Source organism: Nylanderia fulva, unplaced genomic scaffold, assembly GCF_048542155.1.
Source record: "Nylanderia fulva isolate GAGA-0341 unplaced genomic scaffold, ASM4854215v1 Scaffold87, whole genome shotgun sequence".
NCBI classification, from domain to species: domain Eukaryota; kingdom Metazoa; phylum Arthropoda; class Insecta; order Hymenoptera; family Formicidae; genus Nylanderia; species Nylanderia fulva.
The window spans coordinates 336895-362079 of NW_028190993.1; the positions used below are offsets into that span (position 1 = coordinate 336895).

The window sequence follows — 25185 nt, forward strand, 5'->3', positions numbered from 1 at the left end:
TGTACAATTTCTTTTCCCATCGAATTTAAATTCGTATCTTGGCTAATGTATGTAGACAGATCAATAGCACATGCTATCGGTATAAAATCGATTTGTATAATTACTAGACAACACAGTCATTGATTAGACATTACTAGATAACACAGGTATTGATATTTTTTATTTATACTAATATTATTTTTATACTAATAGATGCATTTATCTCACTCAAACATATTACATAAACGCCTATCATGCAAAAAAAGCAACGTGTTTCATTTATCATCCCCAAAGATCAAAGACAATACACTTAATGTATTATATTTATCTTGATAAAATATATAATTGATTCAATTATCTATCAGGAATTTCTCATCGGAATAGTTCTTTTCTTAAACATTAATGAAGAAACGGCATAATGTTGAAAACACAACGATTATTCACTGCCAGTTCTAAAGAGACACATAGTGCGACTTTCCGGAAGAACGTACTATTCTTAATACGTCACAGAAAAGACAAGACGAAAAGAATGGATACTCAATTTACGGAATCGCATCCTCCGAGTCTGCCGAGAGTGCGACCTTTTCTTCGCAGTGGTTTAATCAACGAAAATTCTCGAACTGTATCTGTGAACAGTAATGTAAGTATACTAAGAAAATTCGCTACTTGCTTATACATTACAAAATATGTGCTCTAGAAGTGCTTTAGAAGAAAAAAAAGTATATATCTATAAAAAATATGAAGACTTTCAGGAAATAAAATAAAACAAAACTCTAAGAAAAGTATCAATATCAACAATATCTAAATAAAGTTTGAAAGGTCAGATCATTTCTTATTGTTATATGTGTATATGGCGGCTAATGTAGTTATATTATCATTATATGAAATATATTAAATCCATACTTATGTAAAAACCATATCGGCAGAGAAAATTCTTTTGCAGAATCCAGATAGCTTCCAATGTGCAATAGGGCCTATTTTAGGGTTTGCCCAATTATTCGGAATTTTGCCAGTCTCGGGAATAAGCGCATCGACCCCTTGAAATTAAAATTTGCAATTTTTTCATTTCGTACTCTCTATGCCGTTTCTATAATTGTCATGATACTTGTTATGCCAATATTGGCGATTATGCACGTGATAAAAACACTAGACTCCTCAACTTTTGAAATACATGGTAAGCAGGGATTTTTCATATGCTTTGTGTGTGCACGTACCGGATCTATCTTATCCAGAAAGTGACATACGTTTATTATATACATATTAAAGCGAGAATAGAAGTACAAGAATAATTCTTATAAATAAACATTAATTAAAATTAATTGCAATTTAACAGATCAGTCTCTATCTAGGAATGAGAAAATAAACTACGGACTAAACAAGATAAACTAAAAAACAAATAATATGAAATAGATTCTTCTTTATTTTATATTTTCGAGGATAAAAAAATCATTCTTTTGAAATTAAAATTTCATAATTGTGGAACTAAAGAAAAGATTACTTATTTTTATGCACATATTAATTCTTCGATGCACAATTTTTTTTTCACAAACTCTAAATTCTTAAATATGCAATTGAATTTTAGGAGGAATAGCAGCTGTAGTGTTTTATGGGAATAACGTAATGGGCTTGATGATATTTTTCTGGCTATCACCGCGTTGGGTAACTCTTCAACGCGATTGGAGAGCTATGGAACAATTTATAGACAGGTTATTGATATTAGTTTATAAATATTAATACAAATATTTGAAGAAAAACTGAAAATTGTTTCACAATTAACTGATCGATAAACAAACTTGAAAAAAGTCGAAAATAATTTTGAAGCAAATTATAATATAGGAATATATTATTTTGCCTTAGTAATAATTCAATTTTTATTACCTTATCTACAGTACATAATAATATTGAAATGCATGACTCATCAAAGCCGTCTGTAGCATTAAAAGTCTAACATCATCGAGATATCATCAGTTGCAATCTTTATATCGGTGTAAATATTTAAAAACCACAGTCCCCTGCAAAATTATTCCTATTTTAGAAGAGTTTGAATAAGAATCGATTACTTCTTATTAAAAATTATAATAAATAATATTATTTTTTAATTAATTAAGTTTTATGTTGCTTTACAAAATTTGATAGTATAATGTATTTGTAGCAAAATCTTTCGGTTTTACAGTAATAAAGTGGAACGACCGAAACTTCGTTGGAAATTTTATTTGATAACTGCTACTATTTTATTTTGGGCTCTTGTCGTAGATATCCTGAATATAGCAATGAACACGGAGAAATTTTATTGGAATGACAATTTGAAGAATACGACATTTGAACATTTCTTGGAAATATATTGCATGTCTTCACATGCGTTTATTATAGAGCAATGTAAGCGTTGTGTTATATAAATTTATATATATAATAATCTATTAAGTATTATTAATTTAAAAGTATCATTCATAAAAATTATTTAATTATTCTAATCGTGGAAATAAGAAATATATTTAATATTGAGTCGAAGATATATAATCCATACATAAAAAATATTAGATTTAATTTAGATCATAAATACTAGATCATGAAATTTACTTTTTTTTACAATTTTTGACAATTCTGTTTAAATTATTTTTGTAAAATAAAATTGTTGCAACTTATATTTTATATTTATTTATTCTAAAATTTTATTCTAAAATTGTTATTTTCGTCTTTTGTCTCTTTTAGATTTAAAAAATTTCGAATATTTAAGAAATATCAATGTAATTTTTATTTTCAGTAAGTTACAACCTTGCACTCGGCATTTTCATTTTTATCATTAACCAAGTGTCAAGTTTTACATGGAACTTTACTGATGTTTTCATCATGTTGGTAATAAAATTTCTATTGTTTAAAAAATGTTTTTTTATTTAATCAATTTTATTATTTTCAATTTCATTTTTTTTAATTGAATCTTTTGGTCGGAGTCTTCAGGTAGCTACCGGTTTAGCTGAAAGATACAAGACGTTGAACAAGCAAGTAACAACTTCTGCATTGAAGCATGGGATAACAGACTGGTGTGGATTTCGCGAAGATTATGCTGTTCTTACAAGGGACATGTCACAACTGTCCGGAACCGATTTGATTCTCCTTGAAATATGTTGTTAAATACACAAATCTAAAAGACACGTATTTTTTTATACGTGCGCAATTTGAGTTTTAAGGGGTGAAACACCCCTTTAAAGAATAACGGTATTTTTCTTTAGGATCAAATATCTGCTAAACTATAAGAGATATAAAGAAAAAACGTACAACAAATTTTAATGGCTTGAAGAGTACTTTAAAGTTATATGAACAAAAATTTTTTTTTTTTTTTTTTTTTTTAAAAAACCCTCACCACCTAATTTTTTTTTTCAAAATTAAAAATTTTGTTTTACCTAATTTAAAGCTTATTTTTTTCCAAATTCAACCATGTGTAATAAAGTTATGTTACGAAATATCATTTTCGAAAATTAATTATAAACGCTCCCGTATATACGCTCATCCGTGCTATGTGCGTAAGTAATTACCGTCGAACAATAAAATATATAAAAAATGTTTTTGTATAATTCTTATTTATGTTTTCTATGTATTTATAACTGCGTATTGTGTATATTTAGATTTAAAAAAAAATTTTTAAATATAATTAATAAGAATTTTTTAAATATACCCCCTGCTTTCTTATTATTTCTTTAATATTTAATTTCTTCTATAAAAATTAAAAACAATTATATTTTATAATAAAATTATTTTTTAATTGAATCTTGCGAATACCAATGTCGCAATATTTGGCATAAACAAATTTTATATCTTACGTTAAATGAATCATAAGATAAGATTATGTGTACGTGTTCCAGATAAGTTATAATTTTTACAATAAAATCTTTAATACGTTAAAATAAATAATAAAATAAGATTATGTGATGACGTATTTCTGATAAGTTAATATAAATTGTTCATGTAGCAGCATAATTCTCACAGTCGGTGTAGTCTTTTCGTTGTAATAATATCTGTGTAAACTGTTCTTTTATTGCAATAGAAAGCAAAATATAACATCTTTGAATATGATTATCAATCCGCTTAACGTTGTTAGACTTTTATTGGTGTCAATAAATTCAATATATTTAACAGAAACGCCAGTAACTGAAGCAGAAGTGGAATTAAAGGAAAACATTAAAAAAATATTACTGGATAGCGTTTTTCATTATAATGGGGTGGAAGTAACGGAAGAAATATATCTCGATTATGAAGAACCTTATAAATTACATAGTTTTGAAATAATTGAAGATGACGAAGAAGCATGGCATGAAGATAGTTTAAATTCTCATCCTCATTGTTCAAATGATGATACAAATTTTGATAGTTCTTATAAAAGACGAGCTGTTGAGTATTGGCGATTTCGGGACACTGATGAAAACAGTAATGACAGAAAAAGGAATCGTCCTCTAAGAGTAGTACAAAATAAATTTAGAAGAGTTTCATCTGAACGTCAGTTAAGGCGATGGGAAGAACAAATACAATCAGGTGGAAGTCGTACAGAAAAATTATCTTACATCTCCAAATTTACACATGATAAATTTACTGCAGCTGTCGAATCAGGATTCATGGTTCATGATATTGATTTAAAAAGATGGGCTTTACAAGCTCAAGAAGAAATAGGAAATTTAAATCCTATATTTAAAGCATCTCACAGTTGGATAGCAAGATTTAAGAAGTCTCACCGAATTGTTTCAAGAAAAGTTACGAAGTTTGTCACTAGAAGAACATTAGAAGATTCTGCTGATTTGCAAAAATCAGCTGATGATTTTCTGGAAACAGTAAAACCTCTTATTGAACAGTTTGGATCTGAAAATATTTACAATTCAGATCAAAGTGGTTTCCAATTGGAACTTCACTCTGGAAGATCATTGTCTAACCAGGGAGAAAAGAAAGTAGAACGTGTCGTGCAATCCATATCATCAACAACCCATTCATATACGATACAACCAATAATATCCTGTAATGGCAATTTGTTGTCCCCTTTATTTATTGTATTAAAAGAAGCTAATGGTAAATTTGGACCAAGAGTACAAGAAAATTTATTTAAAGCAGAAAATGTTATTGTAAAAGCATCGAAATCTGGTAAAATGACATCAGGTATTTTCCTTTTATAATTACTTTTTTTAACAACCTTATTTTATTTAACAATTTAATAAGAGTCATAAAAAAACTATTAAATTAACATTTATATTTTGTACAGATCATTTTAAAATGTGGTTAGAAGAAGCTTATTTCGCAAACATTGGTCCTAATAGCGTTCTTCTTATCGATTCATGGACTGGACATTGCCCCAATATGATTTCGGATTTAACACCTCCTGGAACACATATTACTACTATGATAATACCGAAAGGAACTACAGGGAAAATACAACCATTAGATGTTTATGGATTCAGAATTTGGAAAAATTTTGCTAAAAGATTTTCAGATGCGGTTTTACTGTTGGAAAGTAATATAAACTTACATGAACGAAATAATATAATAAAATTGCAATCTTTGATACATAATCAATTGTCATCCCCACGATATCAAAACTTATTTAAATATTCGTGGTTTAAAAGTGGTTATACGAATGAAAGACCAGACGAATTCGAAAATCCAGTACACTTTAGTTTAGACGAAACTTTAACAAAATGTGATATCGAAGGTTGCAATAATATAGCTGTAGTAAGATGTTCTTGGTGCAAGAAGTCATTATGTTTGAAACATTTTTTTGTCGAATATCATTATTGTAATGTGTATAATGAGTGAATAATATAAAATGCAAATACATTTTTAAAAAAATCTAAATATACACAATACACAGTTATAAATACATAGAAAACATAAATAAGAATTATACAAAAACATTTTTTATATATTTTATTGTTCGACGGTAATTACTTACGCACATAGCACGGATGAGCGTATATACGGGAGCGTTTATAATTAATTTTCGAAAATGATATTTCGTAACATAACTTTATTACACATGGTTGAATTTCGAAAAAAATAAGCTTTAAATTAGGTAAAACAAAATTTTTAATTTTGAAAAAAAAAATTAGGTGGTGAGGGTTTTTTAAAAAAAAAAAAAAAAAAAAAAATTTTTGTTCATATAACTTTAAAGTACTCTTCAAGCCATTAAAATTTGTTGTACGTTTTTTCTTTATATCTCTTATAGTTTAGCAGATATTTGATCCTAAAGAAAAATACCGTTATTCTTTAAAGGGGTGTTTCACCCCTTAAAACTCAAATTGCGCACGTATAAAAAAATACGTGTCTTTTAGATTTGTGTATTTAACAACATATTTCAAGGAGAATCAAATCGGTTCCGGACAGTTGTGACATGTCCCTTGTTAGTTGCATGGTGAAGAAGGTAGACAACAATATCTCACCTATAATTCTTTTATCATTTGCGAACAATCTTTATTTCATCAGTTTGCATCTACTCAATGGATTATCGTAAGTATGATATATAAGAGAGCAAAAATTATTATCAATTAAGAGCCACATAAAACACAACGATTTACACCATTAATGTGTGCATTTTTACTTTTGAAAGAATTATATTTGATCCTGTGTGTAATTCACATTTAAAAAATCATAACAAGAAAAACATTGTTTATGGGGTCGTAAATTTATAAAAAAATTAATTTGTTTCTTACATTTATTTATCGGTATAGCAGCAGCAATATAATTAATATTGTAATAATAATATAATTTTCGAAACATCTCATTTAATATTAAATCAAAATTTAATAATAAATATAATTGATACAAATGCTATATAAAATGCAAACGTGAATTTGTGAATTTATTTACTTCATTTGTACAGCCAGCCAGCTGAGAGCATCATAAATGATATATATTTTTTTGGATCTTTCGTATTCCTAATCGGCAGAACAGTGTTCGTTATTCTGCTAACTGCAAGGATCAACAATCAAAGCAAAATTATTTTGCCGAAGTTGTACACTTCTTCGAGTTCTACCTATAATATAGAAGTAAATATAATAATTATAATTAAAAATAATAATAAAAGAGAATACTAGCTTTTTCAAAATTGTCTCATTTTATATGGAACAATTAATTTTGTTAATTTGTTGCATGAAGTCCTTTATTTATGATAATTTGTTTTACAGACAGAAAGGCTGATATATCAACTCAGTACTGACAATATCTCACTTACAGGATTGGGTTTTTTTTCTATTACACGAAATTTCATGTTAGCGGTAAGGCACAGATCATATTTTTCTGCTATATTCATATTCTGCTGTATTTTATATACAATGTAAACGCACACAGTAACTTTAATAAAATAAATTGACTTTATATTTTTGTAACATTTCCTTCTAAAAAGATAGATACACAATAATGGTACATATTCTCAAGAATTCTCTGTGTACATATTTATTTATATGTGTATATATTCGATTTAACTATATACAAATTAATGTGAGAAACAAAATCATAATTGAAATTTTGTTGTCATAATAGTTATAACAATCACTAAATATTTATATTAAATTTATTTACAGGTAGCTGGTGTAATTGTAACATATGAAATCGTACTACTGCAATTTAATGTCCTAAAGAATTAGTTCAATTAATGAAGGCCCGTTTTAATTAAATAACAAAAATGATTCCAAAAGTTTTGAAAATTGATAGATGTTTGTTTAGGCTTATTAATAAATACATATAATAATGTACTGCAAACTTTTTCTTCGAAAAAAATATATAATTTAAAATATATAATAATATAATATTTATTTATTAAATAAAATTTATTAAAAAATATAAATGTATCGAATAATTGTCATATTAATTAAAATATATTTTAGTCTTACAAATCTTTGTTATAAAAATTTTTTTAAATCTAGCTATTGTATATATATATATATATTTTATAATAATTTTTTTCATAAAATCTTTTCACCTTGATTTGAAGAGGTTGTTTTGCGCATTACCGAATGTAATTGAGGTATATGAAGTGCCTTGGTTTAATTTTAATCACTTAGACTTTGTTTGGACTAAGGATGCACCGAAACTGATTTACGAAAGAGTTTTCAGGATTGAGAAAAGAGAATGTAAATAATGTTACATTGGCAATGAAAATAAAAAATGAATGTAACACGCTAAATTTTTAGCAATAAATATACATATAATAAATATTACAATATAAAAAACGATATTAATAGCTATATATAACAAATACGTTTAAGTTACAATATATTAATATAAAGACGAAAAAATGGCAAGTAAGCAATTATTTTCAAACAACAATTTATTTTATATTAAATTTAATACAATAATTATTAACATATATAATATTTATTAACGTTTAACCACGAAAACTTTATATCTACGAAAAAACAATGCATACGCCTTTCATCTTTAATTATTCTTGCGAAGTATAAATGAGAAAGTATATGTATATAAGTAAAAAAACATATATTCTATTGTATACTTATACATATTATTAAACAATTATATATGGATAATTTATTTTTGATTGAATTTAAATTCGTGGTCTCGGTTTCCGTAAATATATAAACAAATCGACAAGCATATGCGCAATCGGTATAAAATCAATTTATGTAATAATTAATAATTATTATTATACATAATTAAATATAATGTACAATTTCTTTTCCGATCAAATTTAAATTCGTGTCTCAGCTAACGTATATATAGACAGATCGATAGCACATGCTATCGGTATAAAATCGATTTGTATAATTGCTAGATAATACAGTCATTGACTGGACATTACTATATAACATAGCCATTAATATTATTTATACTAATACATTTATCTCACTTAAACATATTACATAAACGTTTATCATGTAAAAAAACAGCATGTTTTATTTATCGTCCCCAAAGACCAAAAATAATACACTTAATGTATTTATCTTGATGAAATAATTGATTTAATGGTCTATCAAGAAATTCTCAACGGAATAATTGTTTTCTTAAACATCAACGATGAAATGGCATAATGCTGAAAACAAAACGAATATTCACTGTAAGTTCTAAAGAGATACCTAGAGCGACTTTCCGGAAGTACTTATCATTCTTAATAAGTCACAAAAAGACAAGACGAAAAGAATGGATACTCAATTTACGGAATCGCATCCTCCAGATCCGACGAGAGTGCGATCTTTTCGTCGCAGTGGTTTAATCAACGAAAATTCTCGAACTGTATCTGTGAGCAGTAATGTAAGTATATTAAAAAAATTTCCTACTTGCTTATACATTACGAAGTATATGCTCTAGAAGTGCTTTAGAAAAAAAAAGAAAGTATATATCTATAAAAAATATAAAGGCTTTTAGAAAATAAAATAAAACAAAATTCAAAGGAAAGTATCAATATCAACGAAATCTAAAAGAAGTTTGAAAGGCCAGATCATTCCTTGTTGTTATATGTGTGTATATAGCGGCTAATATATTTATATTATCATTATATAAAATATACTAAATCCATATTTATATAAAAGCAATACCGGCGTTGAAAATTCTTTTGCAGAATCCAGAAAGCTTCCAATGTGCAATAGGGCCTATTTTAGGGTTTGCCCAATTATTCGGAGTTTTGCCAGTCTCAGGAATATGTGCACCGACCCCTTTGAAGTTAAAGTTTGCAATTTTTTCATTCCGTACTCTCTATGCCGTTTCTATAATTGTCATGGTATTCGTTGTGGCGATATTGGCAATTATACACATAATAAAGACACTAGACGTCTCAATTTTTAAAATAGGAGGTAAACAGAGATCATTCATATGCTTTGTGCACATGTCGGATCTATCTTATCTAGAAAGTGACATACGTTCATTATGTACATATTAAAGCGAGAATAGAAATATAAGAATGATTCCTATAAATAAACATTAATTAAAATTAATTGAAATTCAACAGATCAGTCTCTTTTTGGGAATAAGAAAATAAACTACGGATAAAAAGTTATAAACTAAGAATCAAATAATATGAATTGGATTCTTTTTTGTTTTGTATTTTCGAGAATGGAAAAGATCATTCTTTTAAAATAAAATCTCATAATTGTGGAAATAAATGACAGATTACTTATTTTTATGCACATATTAATTCTTCGATGCACAAATTCTATGTTTATAAATATACAATTGAATTTTAGGAGGAATAGTATCTGTAATATTTTACGGGAATAATGTAATCAGCTTGATGATATTTGTCTGGCTATCACCGCGTTGGGTAACTCTTCAACGCGATTGGAGAGCTATGGAACAATTTATAGACAGGTTTATTGATATCAGTTTTTAAATATTAATACATATTTTTCAAAATAATTTTAAAGCAAGTTATAATATATATATGTATATACTATTATAATTATTTTGCTTTCGTAATAGTTCAATTTTTATTGCCTTAAATACAGTATATAACAATGTTGAAATGTATATGACTCATCAAAGCCGTATGTAGCATTAAAAGTCTGACATCATCGAGATATCATCAGTTGCAATCTTTATATCGGTGTGAATATTTAAAAACCCCTGCAAAATTATTCCTATTTTAGAAGAGTTTGAATAAGAATCGATTACTTCTTATTAAAAATTATAATAATTAATATTATTTTTTAATTAATTAAGTTTTATGTTGTTTTACAAAATTTGATGGTATAATGTATTTGTAGCAAATACTTTCGGTTTTACAGTAATAAAGTGGAACGACCGAAACTTCGTTGGAAATTTTATTTGATAACTGCTACAATTTTATTTTTCGCTCTTGGCGAAAATATTCTGAATATAGCAATAAATACGGAGAAATTTTATTGGAATGGCAATTTGAAAAATACGACATTTGAACATTTCTTGGAAATATATTGCATGTCTTCACATGCGTTTATTATGGAGCAATGTAAGCGTTGTGTTATATAAATTTATATATATAATTTATTAAGTATTATTAATTTAAAAGTATCATTCATAGAAGTTATTTAATTATTCTAATCGTGGAAATAAGAAATATATTTAATATTGAGTCGAAGATATATAATCCATACATAAAAAATATTAGATTTAATTTAGATCATAAATATTAGATCATAAAATTTACTTCTTTTTAAAATTTTTGACAATTCTGTTTAAATTATTTTTGTAAAATAAAATTGTTGCAACTTATATTTTTTCTGCAAAAATTTCTTCTAAAATTGTTTTTTTCATCTCTCTTCTCTTTTAAATTTGAAAAACTTTGAATACTTAAGAAATATTAAATTAATTTTTATTTTCAGTAAATTATAACTTTGCACTCGGCATTTTTATTTTTATCGTCAACAAATTGGCAACTTTTACATGGAACTTTACTGATGTTTTCATCATGTTGGTAATAAAATTTCTATTGTTTGAAAAATGTTTTTTTATTTAATCGATTTTATCAATTTTATTATTTTCAATTTCATTTTTTTTAATTGAATCTTTTGGTCGGAGTCTTCAGATAGCTACCGGTTTAGCTGAAAGATACAAGACGTTGAACAAGCAAGTAACAACTTCTGCATTGAAGCATGGGATAACAGACTGGTGTGGATTTCGCGAAGATTATGCTGTTCTTAGTTGCATGGTGAAGAAGGTAGACAACAATATCTCACCTATAATTCTTTTATCATTTGCGAACAACTTTTATTTCATCAGTTTGCAACTACTTAATGGATTATCGTAAGTATGATATATAGGAGAGCAAAAATTATTACCAATTAAGAGCTACATAAAACACAACGATTTACACCATTAATGTGTGCATTTTTACTTTTGCAAGAATTATATTTGATCCTCTGTGTAATTCACATTTAAAAAATCATAACAAAAAAAACATTGTTTATGGGGTCGTAAATTTATTAAAAAATTAATTTGTTTCTTACATTTATTTATCGGTATAGCAGCAGCAATATAATTAATATTGTAATAATAATATAATTTTCGAAACATCTTATTTAATATTAAATCAACATTTAATAATAAATATAAATGATACAAATGCTATATAAAATGCAAACGTGAATTTCTGAATTTATTTACTTCATTTGTACAGCCAGCCAGCTGAGGGCATCATAAATGATATATATTTTTTTGGATCTTTCGTATTCCTAATTGGCAGAACAGTGTTCGTTATTCTGCTAACTGCAAGGATCAACGATCAAAGCAAAATTATTTTGCCGAAGTTGTACACTTGTTCGAGTTCTACCTATAATATAGAAGTAAATAATTATAATTAAAAATAATAATAAGAGAGAATACTAGTTTTTTCAAAATTGTCTCATTTTATATGGAACAATTAATTTTGTTAATTTGTTGCATAAAGTCCTTTATTTATGATAATTTGTTTTACAGACAGAAAGGCTGATATATCAACTCAGTACTGACAATATCTCACTTACAGGATTGGGTTTTTTTTCTATTACACGAAATTTCATGTTAGCGGTAAGCCACAGATCATATTTTTCTGCTATATTCATATTCTGCTGTATTTTATATACAATGTAAACGCACACAGTAGCTTTAATAAAATAAATTGACTTTATATTTTTGTAACATTTCCTTCTAAAAAATTAGATACACAATAATGGTACATATTCTCAAGAATTCTCTGTGTACATATTTATTTATATGTGTATATATTCGATTTAGCTAGATACAAAAAAATCATGTGAGAAACAAAAACATAATTGAAATTTTGTTGTCATATATTTTATATTATATGTAATAAATATTTTACGTATCTTTATAAAGGATTGTTATAATAGTTATAATAATCACTAAATATTAAAATTAAATTTATTTACAGGTGGTTGGTGTAATTGTAACATATGAAATCGTACTACTGCAATTAAAATTCTGAATGAATTAGTCCAATTAATGAAGGCCCGTTTTAATTAAATAACAAAAATAATTCCAAAAGTTTTGAAAATTGATAGATGTTTGTTTAGGCTTATTAATGAATACATATAATAGTGTACTGCAAACTTTTTCTTTGAAAAAAATATATAATTCTAAAATATAATATAATATTTATTCATTAAATAAAATTTATTAAAAAATATAAAATTATCCAATAATTGTCATATTAATTAAAATATATTTTAGCCGTACAAATCTTTGTTATAAAAATTTTTTTTAATCTAGCTATTGTATATATATATATATATATATATATATATATATATATTTTATGAAGAAAATAATTATAAAATATAATCATTTATATATATATATATATATATATATATATATATAATGATTATATTTTATAATTATTTTCTTCATAAAATCTTTTCAGCTTGATTTAAACAGGTTGTTTTGCGCATTACCGAATGTAATGGAGGTTTATGAAGTGCCTTGGTTTAATTTTAATCACTTAGACTTTGTTTGGACTAAGAATGCACCGAAACTGATTTACGAAAGAGTTTTCAGGATTATGAGAAAAGAGAATGTAAATAATGTTACATTGGCAATGAAAATAAAAAAATGAATGTAATACGCTAAATTTTTAGCAATATACATATAATAAATATAACAATATAAAAAACGATATTAATAGCTATATATAACAAATACGTTTAAATTACAATATATTAATATAAAGACGAAAAAATGGCAAGTAAGCAATTATTTTCAAACAACAATTTATTTTATTTCAAATTTAATACAATAATTATTAACATATACAATATTTATTAACGTTTAATCACGAAAACTTTATATCTGCGAAAAAACAATGCATACGCCTTTCATCTTTAATTATTCTTGTGAAGTATAAATGAGAAAGTATATGTATATAAGTAAAAGAACATATATTCTATTGTATACTTATACATATTTTTAAACAATTATATATGGATAATTTATTTCCGATTGAATTTAAATTCGTGGTCTCGGTTATCGTAAATATATAAACAAATCGACAAGCATATGCGCAATCGGTATAAAATCAATTTATGTAATAATTAATAATTATTATTATACATAATTAAATATAATGTACAATTTCTTTTCCGATCAAATTTAAATTCGTGTCTCAGCTAACGTATATATAGACAGATCGATAGCACATGCTATCGGTATAAAATCGATTTGTATAATTGCTAGATAATACAGTCATTGACTGGACATTACTATATAACATAGCCATTAATATTATTTATACCAATACATTTATCTCACTTAAACATATTACATAAACGTCTATCATGCAAAAAAGCAGCATGTTTTATTTATCGTCCCCAAAGACCAAGAATAATACACTTAATGTATTTATCTTGATGAAATAATTGATTTAATGGTCTATCAAGAAATTCTCAACGGAATAATTGTTTTCTTAAACATCAACGATGAAATGGCATAATGCTGAAAACAAAACGATTATTCACTGTGAATTCTAAAAAGATACCTAGGGCGACTTTCCGGAAGTACTTATCATTCTTAATAAGTCACAAAAAGACAAGGCAAAAAGAATGGACATTAATGGACGAAAATAAATTGACTTTATATTTTTGTAACATTTCCTTCTAAAAAGATAGATGCACAATAATGGTACATATTCTCAAGAATTCTCTGTGTACATATTTATTTATATGTGTATATATTTGATTTAACTATATACAAATTAATGTGAGAAACAAAAACATAATTGAAATTTTGTTGTCATATATTTTATATTATATGTAATAAATATTTTACGTATTTTTATAAAATATTGTCATAATAGTTATAACAATCACTAAAGATTTATATTAAATTTATTTACAGGTGGCTGGTGTAATTGTAACATATGAAATTGTACTACTGCAATTTAATGTCCCAAAGAATTAGTCCAATTAATGAAGGCCTATTTTAAATAAATAACAAAAATAATTGCAGAAGTTCTGAAAATTAAAGATGTTTGTTTAGGCTTATTAATGAATTTAATAGTGTATAGTAAACTCTTTTATCGAATAAAATATTATATAATTTAAAATATAATATAATATTTATTCATTAAATAAAATTTATTAAAAAATATAAAATTATTCAATAATTGTCATATTAATTAAAATATTGAATTTTTAAAAAGGCCATGTTCCTTTCGAAAGTATACAAATGTACAAATATTTTGAGACCTTAAACTTTTTTTTCATTGCGTTAATTTTTGAAAGAAGAAGTAGCCCACTTGACGCGAAACGTCCCATATATGTATATGTATATATATTTATAATTTTGTTTAATTTAATCGTATATAATTACGGATGCAAAACAAAGTTATATTATTCTTCAATAATAAAATCTCAAAAATTGCGACGCATGCATGCAAAAATTATTATTGCAATCAATGCATAAAAAAATATATTAATTATAATTATGCATAAAAATTCAATATTTAATTTTTTAACAGGAAATACGAAAGAAGAAATAAAATTTTCGACAAGAATCTTTTGATCAAATATCTACGCTTTCATTAGACTCAAGCGAGACTCCACACCCTATACACCCATATCATGTTGCGCGGTTTGCGCGAAACTGGATTCACTGGTTCTCGTGCTAGCGAGGTATCGCGAAGTCGAAACCGAAGTCACGTGGCCACTGATCATGTGACCATCGGTCATGCGCTCGCGTTACAAATATATGGGGTGTATTATTTCTGATAGAAAAAACAGAAAAAAATATATTTCGCGAATGCAAAATTGATGATCACGTGATCAGTTTTGCGCGAGCCGTGCAGCATATAGAAGCGCGAATCTAATGGAAGCGCAGATATTTTGACCAAAAAATTCGTGTAGAAAATTATATTTTGTTTTCTGTTAAAAGTATATATTAAATTTTTATGAGTCACGTAATTAATAAATATATTTCTATGTATGCATTAAAATAATAATTTTATACATACATTGCAATTTTTATGGTTTTATAAAAAAATAATATAACTTTGTTTTGGGCACGTAATTATATTTAACTAAACAAAATGAGAAAAAAATATATAAAGAGATACAAAATAGTTCTCAAACAATACAATAGAAATTCGACGAATTAAAGTTATGTACATAATAGAAATTCGACAAATTAAAATTATGTATATAATAGAAATTTGACGAATTAAAATTATGGTCATATTCATAGAATCAAGCAACTGTCATCGCAAAATTAAGAATTTGGCAGTTATAAAATAAATAATAGAAATAATCAAAGGCGCGCAGAAAGCACACTTGTGTAGTCTAGTTTTATTTAAATTTGTAGTTATCTTACTTTTATCGGGAGACATATGTATATCAGTGTTGAAGCATAAATATTTATCTTTGATACAATTATTGCTAGATTTTTCTATGAAACAATGTCTTTTGTCGATTTCAACATCGCAATCGTTAATACTGTTGCAATTTAGTAAAAAAGAAATGCAACGATCATTGTAGCACTAGAATTATTAAGTTTAAACAATCCAATGTTCTCCATATAATTCTTATATTTATATATAAACCTTTTCTACAGATACAAATATTTGAGAGATAAATATCTGGATTAATTAATTCAACTCATTCTAATCATCTCTGAAAATTGACTTCTTACATCGAATATTATCGAATATTTATATTTTTCACGAGAACCATTTTACATCTTGATTGTAATTAATATGACTGCGTTTATAATATACATTGTTTGTATAAAATATTCACATACATTTTTATATCTAAATAAATAAAATTTGTTGAAATTTATTACAATATTTATAATTTTATTTTACATTAATAAATTGTAAATGTAAATAGAATTCACAGAAAGGATCATATATAAAATTATAGAAAATAAAGAGGAATGCATTAGACTTTTATATAAAAGTTTAAATTTATCTCGATATATTTCGACATTTCCTGTGACGCAAGATTGAAAAATAATTAGCAATCCGTGACAAGATGTCAAAACATTCTTTTTTAGCGAATATTGCGTAATTTTACGAACAACGCAAAATGTGTTATGACGCAAAAACAGGAATAATAATCCTTTTATACTATAACAGCTATGCTTTTTTCATTTCAGAGTAAAGTTTTGTAATTTGGTTTAATCCAAAAATATGTAATTATATGCATTCATGAATGCATCCAAAGCCATCAAGCTAGATAAAAATTATGTGTTCTATTGTATCACCGTCTGTTTTTCGGTAAATTCTTCAAACTAGCATTTAGGAATTGTCGTATGAGTAAGATATAAACTTAAAGGAAAGATATATAAAATATTGATGAAAAAATTTCTGGAAGATCAGCATACTTTTGCTCTGTAAAGCCGATATAAGCAAAGCAGTTTAGAAGCTAAGCTATAAATCAGTATTTCATTGTAAATCTGATATAAAAAAGCGTTAAATATAACATATTTGATTTCAATAGCTCCTGTTATCAATATAACTATATATTTAACTTAAAAACGAAAAATTTACTGATGCATAATTCGATGGAACCTCCGGACTACTGTCGAAAATCACAGGTCGCATTGTTTCATGGCCTTGGTGACACGTTTGTTGACATCGTGGGGGTAAGTGATAAATGACAAAAAATATAATAAATTAGTATGTTAGAAAAAAAATACATAGTAGAGATTTATTCGCAATATAATTATACAGGATATCCTATTTTAATCTATCACCCCGATTAATACATAATTATTATTTATTAATTTACGGAAAATATTTTTCTAAAAAGCGCTTTTTATAATTTCTTAAAGATCATTTAATTTTTTTATGTAACCATCTTAATTTTTTTATACAGATCGATTCCTCGCAATATTCGGCATAAAAAGTTATAAGAAGTAAGCTGGCCAAAAAGTGAATAGTTTACGGGACATTTTATATTTCAATTTGACATAATTTTACATAAACTGTTAAATATCTTGTATAATATTTTTATTCCGATGACTTCATCTTAATACATTAATGCACTAGCGTCATAACACATTTTGCGTTGTTCGTAAAATCACGCAATATTCGCTAAAAAGAAATGTTTTGACATCTTGTTACGGATTGTTAATTATTTTTCAATCTTGCGTCACAGGAAATGTCGAAATATATCGAGATAAATTTAAACTTTTATATAAAAGTCTAATGCATTCCTCTTTATTTTCTATAATTTTATATATGATCCTTTCTGTGAATTCTATTTACATTTACAATTTATTAATGTAAAATAAAATTATAAATATTGTAATAAATTTCAACAAATTTTATTTATTTAGATATAAAAATGTATGTGAATATTTTATACAATAAAATTTATAATATAGAAAATACATAGTTGTTTAAAAAAAAAAGATGTAGCTGCTATTTGCAAATCATATACTATACAATGCGTTATCATGTATCAAATTTCGTACGATACGAGAATTGAGTTAAAAAAAATCGTTTTTTCAAGGATTTGAAAAGGTTGTTTTGCGCATTACCGAATGTAATAAATGTATATGGAGTGCCTTGGCCTAATTTCAATCACTATGGCTATGTTTGGGCCAAATATGCACCGAAAAGGTGCAATCAGTAATTTTATGAATTGTAAACTTATATTTTAGTATTATATAGGATTAATATATAGAGAATAATTGAAACAATACTTTTTAAACAGTTTGTTCCAGCAAGTAATAGATCGATTTATGTATCTAGAAAATAGCTCTACAATATAATATAGTTTATAATATATAATAATTATAAAATACAAACAAATAACGATATCAATAGCAATATATAACGAATATGTTTAAATTACAATATATTAGTATCAATTTAATACAGTAATCAATTTTATACCAAAGCATGTGCTTGTCGATCTGTCTATATATTTACGATGGCCGAGACATAAAATCAAATTTGATTTAAAAAGAAATTATCCATGTATATAAGTATTCTATCAAATCATATTACAATCAAATTATATATTATATTTTATGTACCTTTTTACAATATAATTGTATATCTTTATATATATGTATATGGTATTATATATTTAATGATATCTTATTTACATAATTATACACCAACTGTATAAACGTTCGCGAAAGTGAACAAACGTTAAATATTGATTAATAAATAATTTACCGTTAACACATTGAAAATTAATTTCCCTAATTGATTAACGTTTTTTTAAATATATGTTCAAATATATTTTTGTATTTATTTTTTATTTATTAAATCTTAATTTCATTTCAACGTTTTTTGATATATATATATATATATATATATATATATATATATATATATATATATCAAAATATAGAAAATTTCATACATTTTTATTTGGATGAATTTATAACCAACATTAATATAAAATTATATATAATTACATAAGTCATATATAACATTTATAAATTATGCAGAATTATATATACATATGGTATTTCTATATAATTTTATATTGTTATATATTATTGCACATAAAAAAACTTTTTACCAAATTCTCAATAACAATTTGACTCAGCACCATGCAAGTTTGTTTTACACCATAGCTTCATTAAAAAAATTGGAAAAATGTGCATCAGGGCCACCATTCATGCGCCTTATATATAAATGGTGTAGCATTCGCCATAAACTGCAGCAGACGCAGGTTTTACTGGCGCCACATTTGTGCCTTCAAAATCTTTCCAAAGTTGTGACGTCAGTGGGCAAATCGTGACGATTCGAGGATGCCAGGCCAGTTTCTGAAATGGAATGCGGCTCATTTCTATGAAACTAAAAGGTCAGAACCACACAAGTGTCCAATGAAAATTTCTGCGAGAAGACTCATTTATGCGATGAGATTGCTCGGGATCACGTTAATCGTATCATTTTGCGGTCGTCTTGCTGCAGCTCTGACGGATACGATCCCCAATCGAAATGTATTGGAGGAAGCAACATGGGCCACCTGGAAGCAACGGAACAATATCAAAATCAATCCCGATGTTTTTCTCAGCACGGTAAGTTAAAATTTTTATTATGTAGATTAGTTTAATTTCTTTAATGCTATCAGTAAATAATCGAAAATGGTCTTACGTCAAAATTGCCGCTGTTTTTATCATTAAGATCTTAAAGAATTTAAAGCAAAATTTGCAAAATTATGCATTGGCATTAATTATTTCTATCATAGCATTTATATAATTTGTTTCACTTTCTAAAACCAATTAAAAATTTTAATGTGAATATATACATATATATACATATATGTATATTATTAGCATCTCTTTAATTAACATTAAATTTTCTCCTTTACATCGTATACAATAAAAATTTGCTTTTAAAATAATTTTTGTTGAGCATTATACTTTTATTTTTTATACTAAAAAATTTATTCCTGCAAATTACATTAATTATGTCTACTTTTATTTATTAATGTCTATTTTATTTTATTGTACATATTTCAGAATTATTTGCTAATATTATAATAAATAATTACTTTTATATTAATAAATTATTAATTATTTATATTTATTACAGAATTACGTCATATTATTATTTCGAAAGTAAAAATATTTGCAATTTAACACTTTATTGCAAATTTAGATTGATTTTATTTTTCTTTTAAATATTTAATATATTCGTTTTTTTTCTTCTAGCCGGAGATGATAAGAAGAACAGGTTACCCCGCCGAAGCTCACGTTATAACAACAGAGGATGGCTATCTTTTGACATTACATCGTATCCCAGGTGGTAAAAATTCTCTACCTGTATTACTGCAACACGGTCTTGCTAGTAGTTCTGCCGATTGGATTGTTCTTGGCAAAGGCAAAGCACTGGGTATAAATTTAATTATTTTTTTTTTAATCCAGATACGAATCCAAAGCTTTTTTCTATTGTAGAAATATTCAAAAATATTATATAACTTTATATAAAGTTATATGATTATATGTTATATGAAAAAAATAACGTAATAGATATTGCAAAGAATGTTTATTCTTTTTTGTCTTCTAGCTTACCTACTAGCAGATCAAGGATACGATGTCTGGCTGGGAAATTTCCGTGGTAATGTCTATTCAAGAGCGCATATTTCCTTATCTCCGTCAAACTCAACATTTTGGGATTTTAGGTACACACATAAAATCAAAATTTAACTTTAAAAATGATATCAAAAACGTAGCACTGGATTAGCTTATTTATGATTACTTATATCCTATACATATAATTTTATATGCATATCTTTTTTCTTTATGTTTATACGCTTGTATATATATATATATATATATATATAAAACATTTTCCTCTAAAAGCTTATATATATATATATATATATATATATATATATATATATATATATATATATACATATATCCTTATCATAAATATCGTGTGCTGTCTAAAACATCTCCTTTTTTTTGGCAAAGTTCTGAAAATATTGTATATTTCCGATATCTGCTTTTTTTAATATGCAAATTAGTATGTACAATGTTTCTTAAAAAGATATATATATATATATATATATATATATATATGTTCACACACACATATTATGTATAATATGTATAAATTTATATTATACATATATTATATGCGGAAATATATGTATGTATTTATAATTTTATGACGAAACATTAAATATTTTATCAGCTATCACGAAATGGGCATCTACGATTTACCCGCAATGATTACATTTATTACGAATATGAGATCACAGTCATTGCACGCATACATTGGTCATTCGATGGGCTCAACTAGTTTTTATGTAATGGCATCAAGACGTCCGGAAATCGCTCAAATGGTACAAAAAATGATCGGCCTCGGGCCAGCAGTTTTCATAGACCATATAAAAGGTTTGCTACGATATCTTGCTCCCTTTGCGAGAAAGATTCAGGTAAAGTATGTAATATACGTTTCTATATGCAAATTTTGTTAAAAATTAATTCATTCATGCGAAATAATAGTTAAAAAAATAATACCTTTTGGTTAGAATAAAAAATATCTCGTATTCATACACACACACATACTGAATGTATAAACACACCATTTTTTAAAATTTAAAATATAATTGTAAAACAATAAATAAAAATGTGGTGTGAATGGCTTGATATCAATAATTCTTTACAAAATTGAAATAAATAATTAAAACAAAAGAATTGCATTTTTTAACTAACTAATTTCAGATAGATTTTATTATAATCATAATTTTTAATTAATACAATATTTCAATTAACATTTAAATGCAAATTATATCATAATATTATGTAATTATTATTTAGAAATTATTATTACAAAATATAATTATAACAAAAATGTACAAATAACATATTACTTTCCAATTTTAATCTTTATTTTATGTGTGTAGAATAAAATGAATATTTCCGAGTAAAATTAATTGGAAAAGATTTATCTCTTATCAATTTAATTTAGAAACAAGACAAAACAACAAAAATTTAAAGATTTATAAATAATTAATTCTCTACATTAAAAAATTTATTTTTTTGTTTTACATTTACTATTGCTTGTTTCTGTCACATATTGAATCTTTTTAATTAAGTTTGGAAAGGTTTTTCGAAAGTTACAATTAAGATCAAAGCTTTCATAAATCATATCAATTTATTAAATAATTAAAAATTGCTTGAAAATACATTAATTTATTTTCTCAGAATTATCGCTAAAACTTAAAGAAAAAATTAGACTGGCAAGTCAATTACATTACAATATAATACAGCAAATCTTCAATTACAGACATTTATGGAAGTTTTATTTCATGGCGAATTTCTGCAGAGAGATTTGACTAAACTTTTTGCGAAATTATGCAACCAGAATTTATCCACGCAAGAATTTTGCCTCAATGTGATATTTATGATAAACGGTTTCGACTACGAACAATTCAATTACGTGAGTAGTATAATTCTACCATTGAAATAAAATAGAATTTCGTCACAATCAAAGTTTCGATCATATTTCACTTTACTTTTCGGTTTGGATTTTGCTTACATGTCATTTTTGTTTCCTACTTGTTAGAATCTATTACCTCTCATCATGAATCACATCCCTGCTGGCAGCTCAGCTAAATCATGGATTCACTACACTCAAGGAATTCCATTGGGAACATTTCGCGAATATGACTACGGTCGCGAGAAAAATCTGTTGATGTACAACTCAGTGGAACCTCCGGATTACGATTTAACTAAAATCACGGTACCAATCGCTTTGTTCTACGGCAACAACGACTATTTGGTCAATCCTGTCGTAAGTAACAAAAAAATAGGTATTTAAATAATGGAAATGTATATACAAGATGTTTCATTTTAAGTGATACAATCGATTTTTTTAGAAGTAAAACATTTTCTATATAAACATTTTTTATATAAAAGTTGAAAAGTTTTTGAGAGGGATATAATATCGTGACCTTGAATTATGCTTGAATAGCGTTTTTCAATGTCATATAGTTGCTAGTTGTAAATTATTTATTTTTTTATCAAAGAACTAGATACTTTTTTACATTAATTGATTCTTCCCATTATATTGTGCAAAAGTATTTTTGAGTTATATAAATATACACCTTTTTATGTCAAATATTGCGAGGAATCGATTATGTAAGAAAAATAAAATGGGTCTGATAAAAAAAACTAGGTTGATTTCTATATTTATTTATCTAAATTTGAAATAATTAATTGTATTAGAATGGAACACCCTGTATATACATATATATATATATATATATATATATATATATACATAATATAGGTATGATTTGCAATAAAACTATATATAAATCAAGCTTTATACATAAAAACGGAAAATAGTTATAAAAGATGACACATAATAATTCACGAAAACATTTTTTAAGGATGTGATGAGGTTGTTTCGTTTACTACCCAACGTAATAGATTTATATGAAATACCATTGCTCAATTTTAATCACGTGGACTTCGTATGGGCCAAAGATGCGCCAAAACTCGTGTACGAAAGAATTTTCAAGATCATCAGAGGAAAGAATTCAATTAATGTTACGTCTCGATATATAGAAAATTATAAATAAGAAGATAAATATTAATCGTTAAACCTTTAATAAGGCCTACGATTTACAGCAGCTGCAATTGTTAATTTAAATAATATAAAAATTAATAATATTTTATTATAATTCACAATTAGTAATAATGCGAATTAGAATAATATGTACATGCAATTATAAGTGTAGTATTTTTTAAGTATTACTACAACACATAATATTACAATCCAATGACAGCACACATGTTTAAACAAAATGTCTAAAAATTAAAGACATCTAATTGGTTTTAAAATATCTAATTGTTCTTTAGATATTTTAAAAATATCTTTTGATTTTTTATACTATTTGGAAAGTAACTTTTCAACCATTCTATGTATATCGAATGAAACGTATTTCTCGTAACAAAGGAAAAAATTATCTAAATAATAGTTATTAGATTTTTGTTTCCAAAATTTACAAAAAAGGAAAATGAATTCTAAAGAGAGTTATACAAAAATATGTTCCATCTTGTTTCACATTCTCTTCGTTTTTGTACACGTTGCTTCAATGCAACATATATCTTTTTATACACTAACATTGACTCATGATTTTTGAAACGTGATTACGTTAATTTTGTTTTAATTCTCATAAAAAATAAAAGAAACGATAAAATTTTATATAAAATAAATTTGATACATATTTTTCCAATTCAACATTGTTGTTAAAAGATGCAAATAAATTACAGTTGTGATTTGAGGGGATAACGGCTTGCACGAAATTTTGTTTCTTAAATAGGTAAGTATAAATAGGTAATTATTATTGCTCTTTTTACTGTTCGATGTCTCGTTAAAAAAGTTTTGCGAGTTTAATTAATGTAATAGTTTATATTCTATACGGTATATTTTTATACCGTATAAAATATTTTTCTGAAAAGCGCTTTTTAAAATTGTTTAAAGGTCATTTATTTATTTTTTTTTAATGAAACCATCCTAATTTTTTTATACAGATCAGTTCCTTGTAATATTTGGCATAAAAAATTATAAGAAGTAAGATGGCCAAACAGTGAATAGTTTACGAGACATTTTATATTTTAATTTGACATAATTTCACATAAACTATGAAATATTTCGTATATTTTTTCTGATGACTTATCCTGTATATGAATCAAAATTTGTACGATACAAGAGTTGAGTTAAAAAAAAATTGTTTGTTTCAAGAATTTAAAAATGTACAGAATGTAATGCGCAAAACAACCTTTACCGAATGTAATATGTAGTGTATATATGAAGTGCCTTGGCCT

At 25.6% G+C, this 25185-nt stretch overlaps 3 protein-coding genes and 1 pseudogene across 4 annotated transcripts; all 4 read left to right on the top strand.

Moving 5' to 3' along the window:
- The first annotated feature begins 368 nt into the window (after nucleotides 1–368).
- LOC114938110 (gustatory receptor for sugar taste 64a-like) lies at nucleotides 369–7723 on the top strand. Its single transcript, XM_085489530.1, is given in 11 exon segments — nucleotides 369–619; nucleotides 923–1001; nucleotides 1004–1153; nucleotides 1562–1685; nucleotides 2153–2355; nucleotides 2741–2832; nucleotides 2935–3059; nucleotides 6358–6459; nucleotides 6833–6998; nucleotides 7137–7226; nucleotides 7533–7723. Coding segments are annotated over 11 exon segments (1416 nt in total). The 5' UTR covers nucleotides 369–397; the 3' UTR covers nucleotides 7596–7723.
- On the top strand, nucleotides 3971–6344 carry LOC146719776 (uncharacterized). The gene is made up of 2 exons (XM_085489529.1): nucleotides 3971–5115; nucleotides 5219–6344. The coding sequence occupies exons 1-2, from the start codon at nucleotides 4044–4046 to the stop codon at nucleotides 5767–5769; spliced, it is 1623 nt and encodes a 540-aa protein (XP_085345655.1). The 5' UTR covers nucleotides 3971–4043; the 3' UTR covers nucleotides 5770–6344.
- A 555-nt stretch (nucleotides 7724–8278) lies between the features above and the next one.
- On the top strand, nucleotides 8279–14930 carry LOC114938111 (gustatory receptor for sugar taste 64a-like; annotated as a pseudogene). The gene is made up of 9 exons (XR_014926344.1): nucleotides 8279–9216; nucleotides 9524–9755; nucleotides 10146–10269; nucleotides 10686–10888; nucleotides 11262–11353; nucleotides 11465–11682; nucleotides 12056–12221; nucleotides 12355–12444; nucleotides 14770–14930. The product of XR_014926344.1 is annotated as a gustatory receptor for sugar taste 64a-like (transcript).
- Nucleotides 14931–19740: 4810 nt separating this feature from the next.
- Nucleotides 19741–23936, top strand: LOC114943232 (lipase 1-like). The gene is made up of 7 exons (XM_029318830.2): nucleotides 19741–19914; nucleotides 20551–20731; nucleotides 20906–21020; nucleotides 21539–21782; nucleotides 22637–22789; nucleotides 22916–23143; nucleotides 23745–23936. The coding sequence occupies exons 1-7, from the start codon at nucleotides 19753–19755 to the stop codon at nucleotides 23934–23936; spliced, it is 1275 nt and encodes a 424-aa protein (XP_029174663.2). The 5' UTR covers nucleotides 19741–19752.
- Nucleotides 23937–25185: the final 1249 nt, after the last annotated feature.

Bases quoted from the DNA above. Each gene is read 5' to 3' on its own strand.
- LOC146719776 (XM_085489529.1), top strand. From the start codon at position 4,044: ATGATTATCAATCCGCTTAACGTTGTTAGACTTTTATTGGTGTCAATA. The intron at 5,116-5,218 runs GTATTTTCCTTT...TATTTTGTACAG, and splicing joins ATCTGGTAAAATGACATCAG to ATCATTTTAAAATGTGGTTA.
- LOC114943232 (XM_029318830.2), top strand. From the start codon at position 19,753: ATGAGATTGCTCGGGATCACGTTAATCGTATCATTTTGCGGTCGTCTT. The intron at 19,915-20,550 runs GTAAGTTAAAAT...TTTTTCTTCTAG, and splicing joins CCGATGTTTTTCTCAGCACG to CCGGAGATGATAAGAAGAAC. The intron at 20,732-20,905 runs GTATAAATTTAA...TTTGTCTTCTAG, and splicing joins TGGCAAAGGCAAAGCACTGG to CTTACCTACTAGCAGATCAA.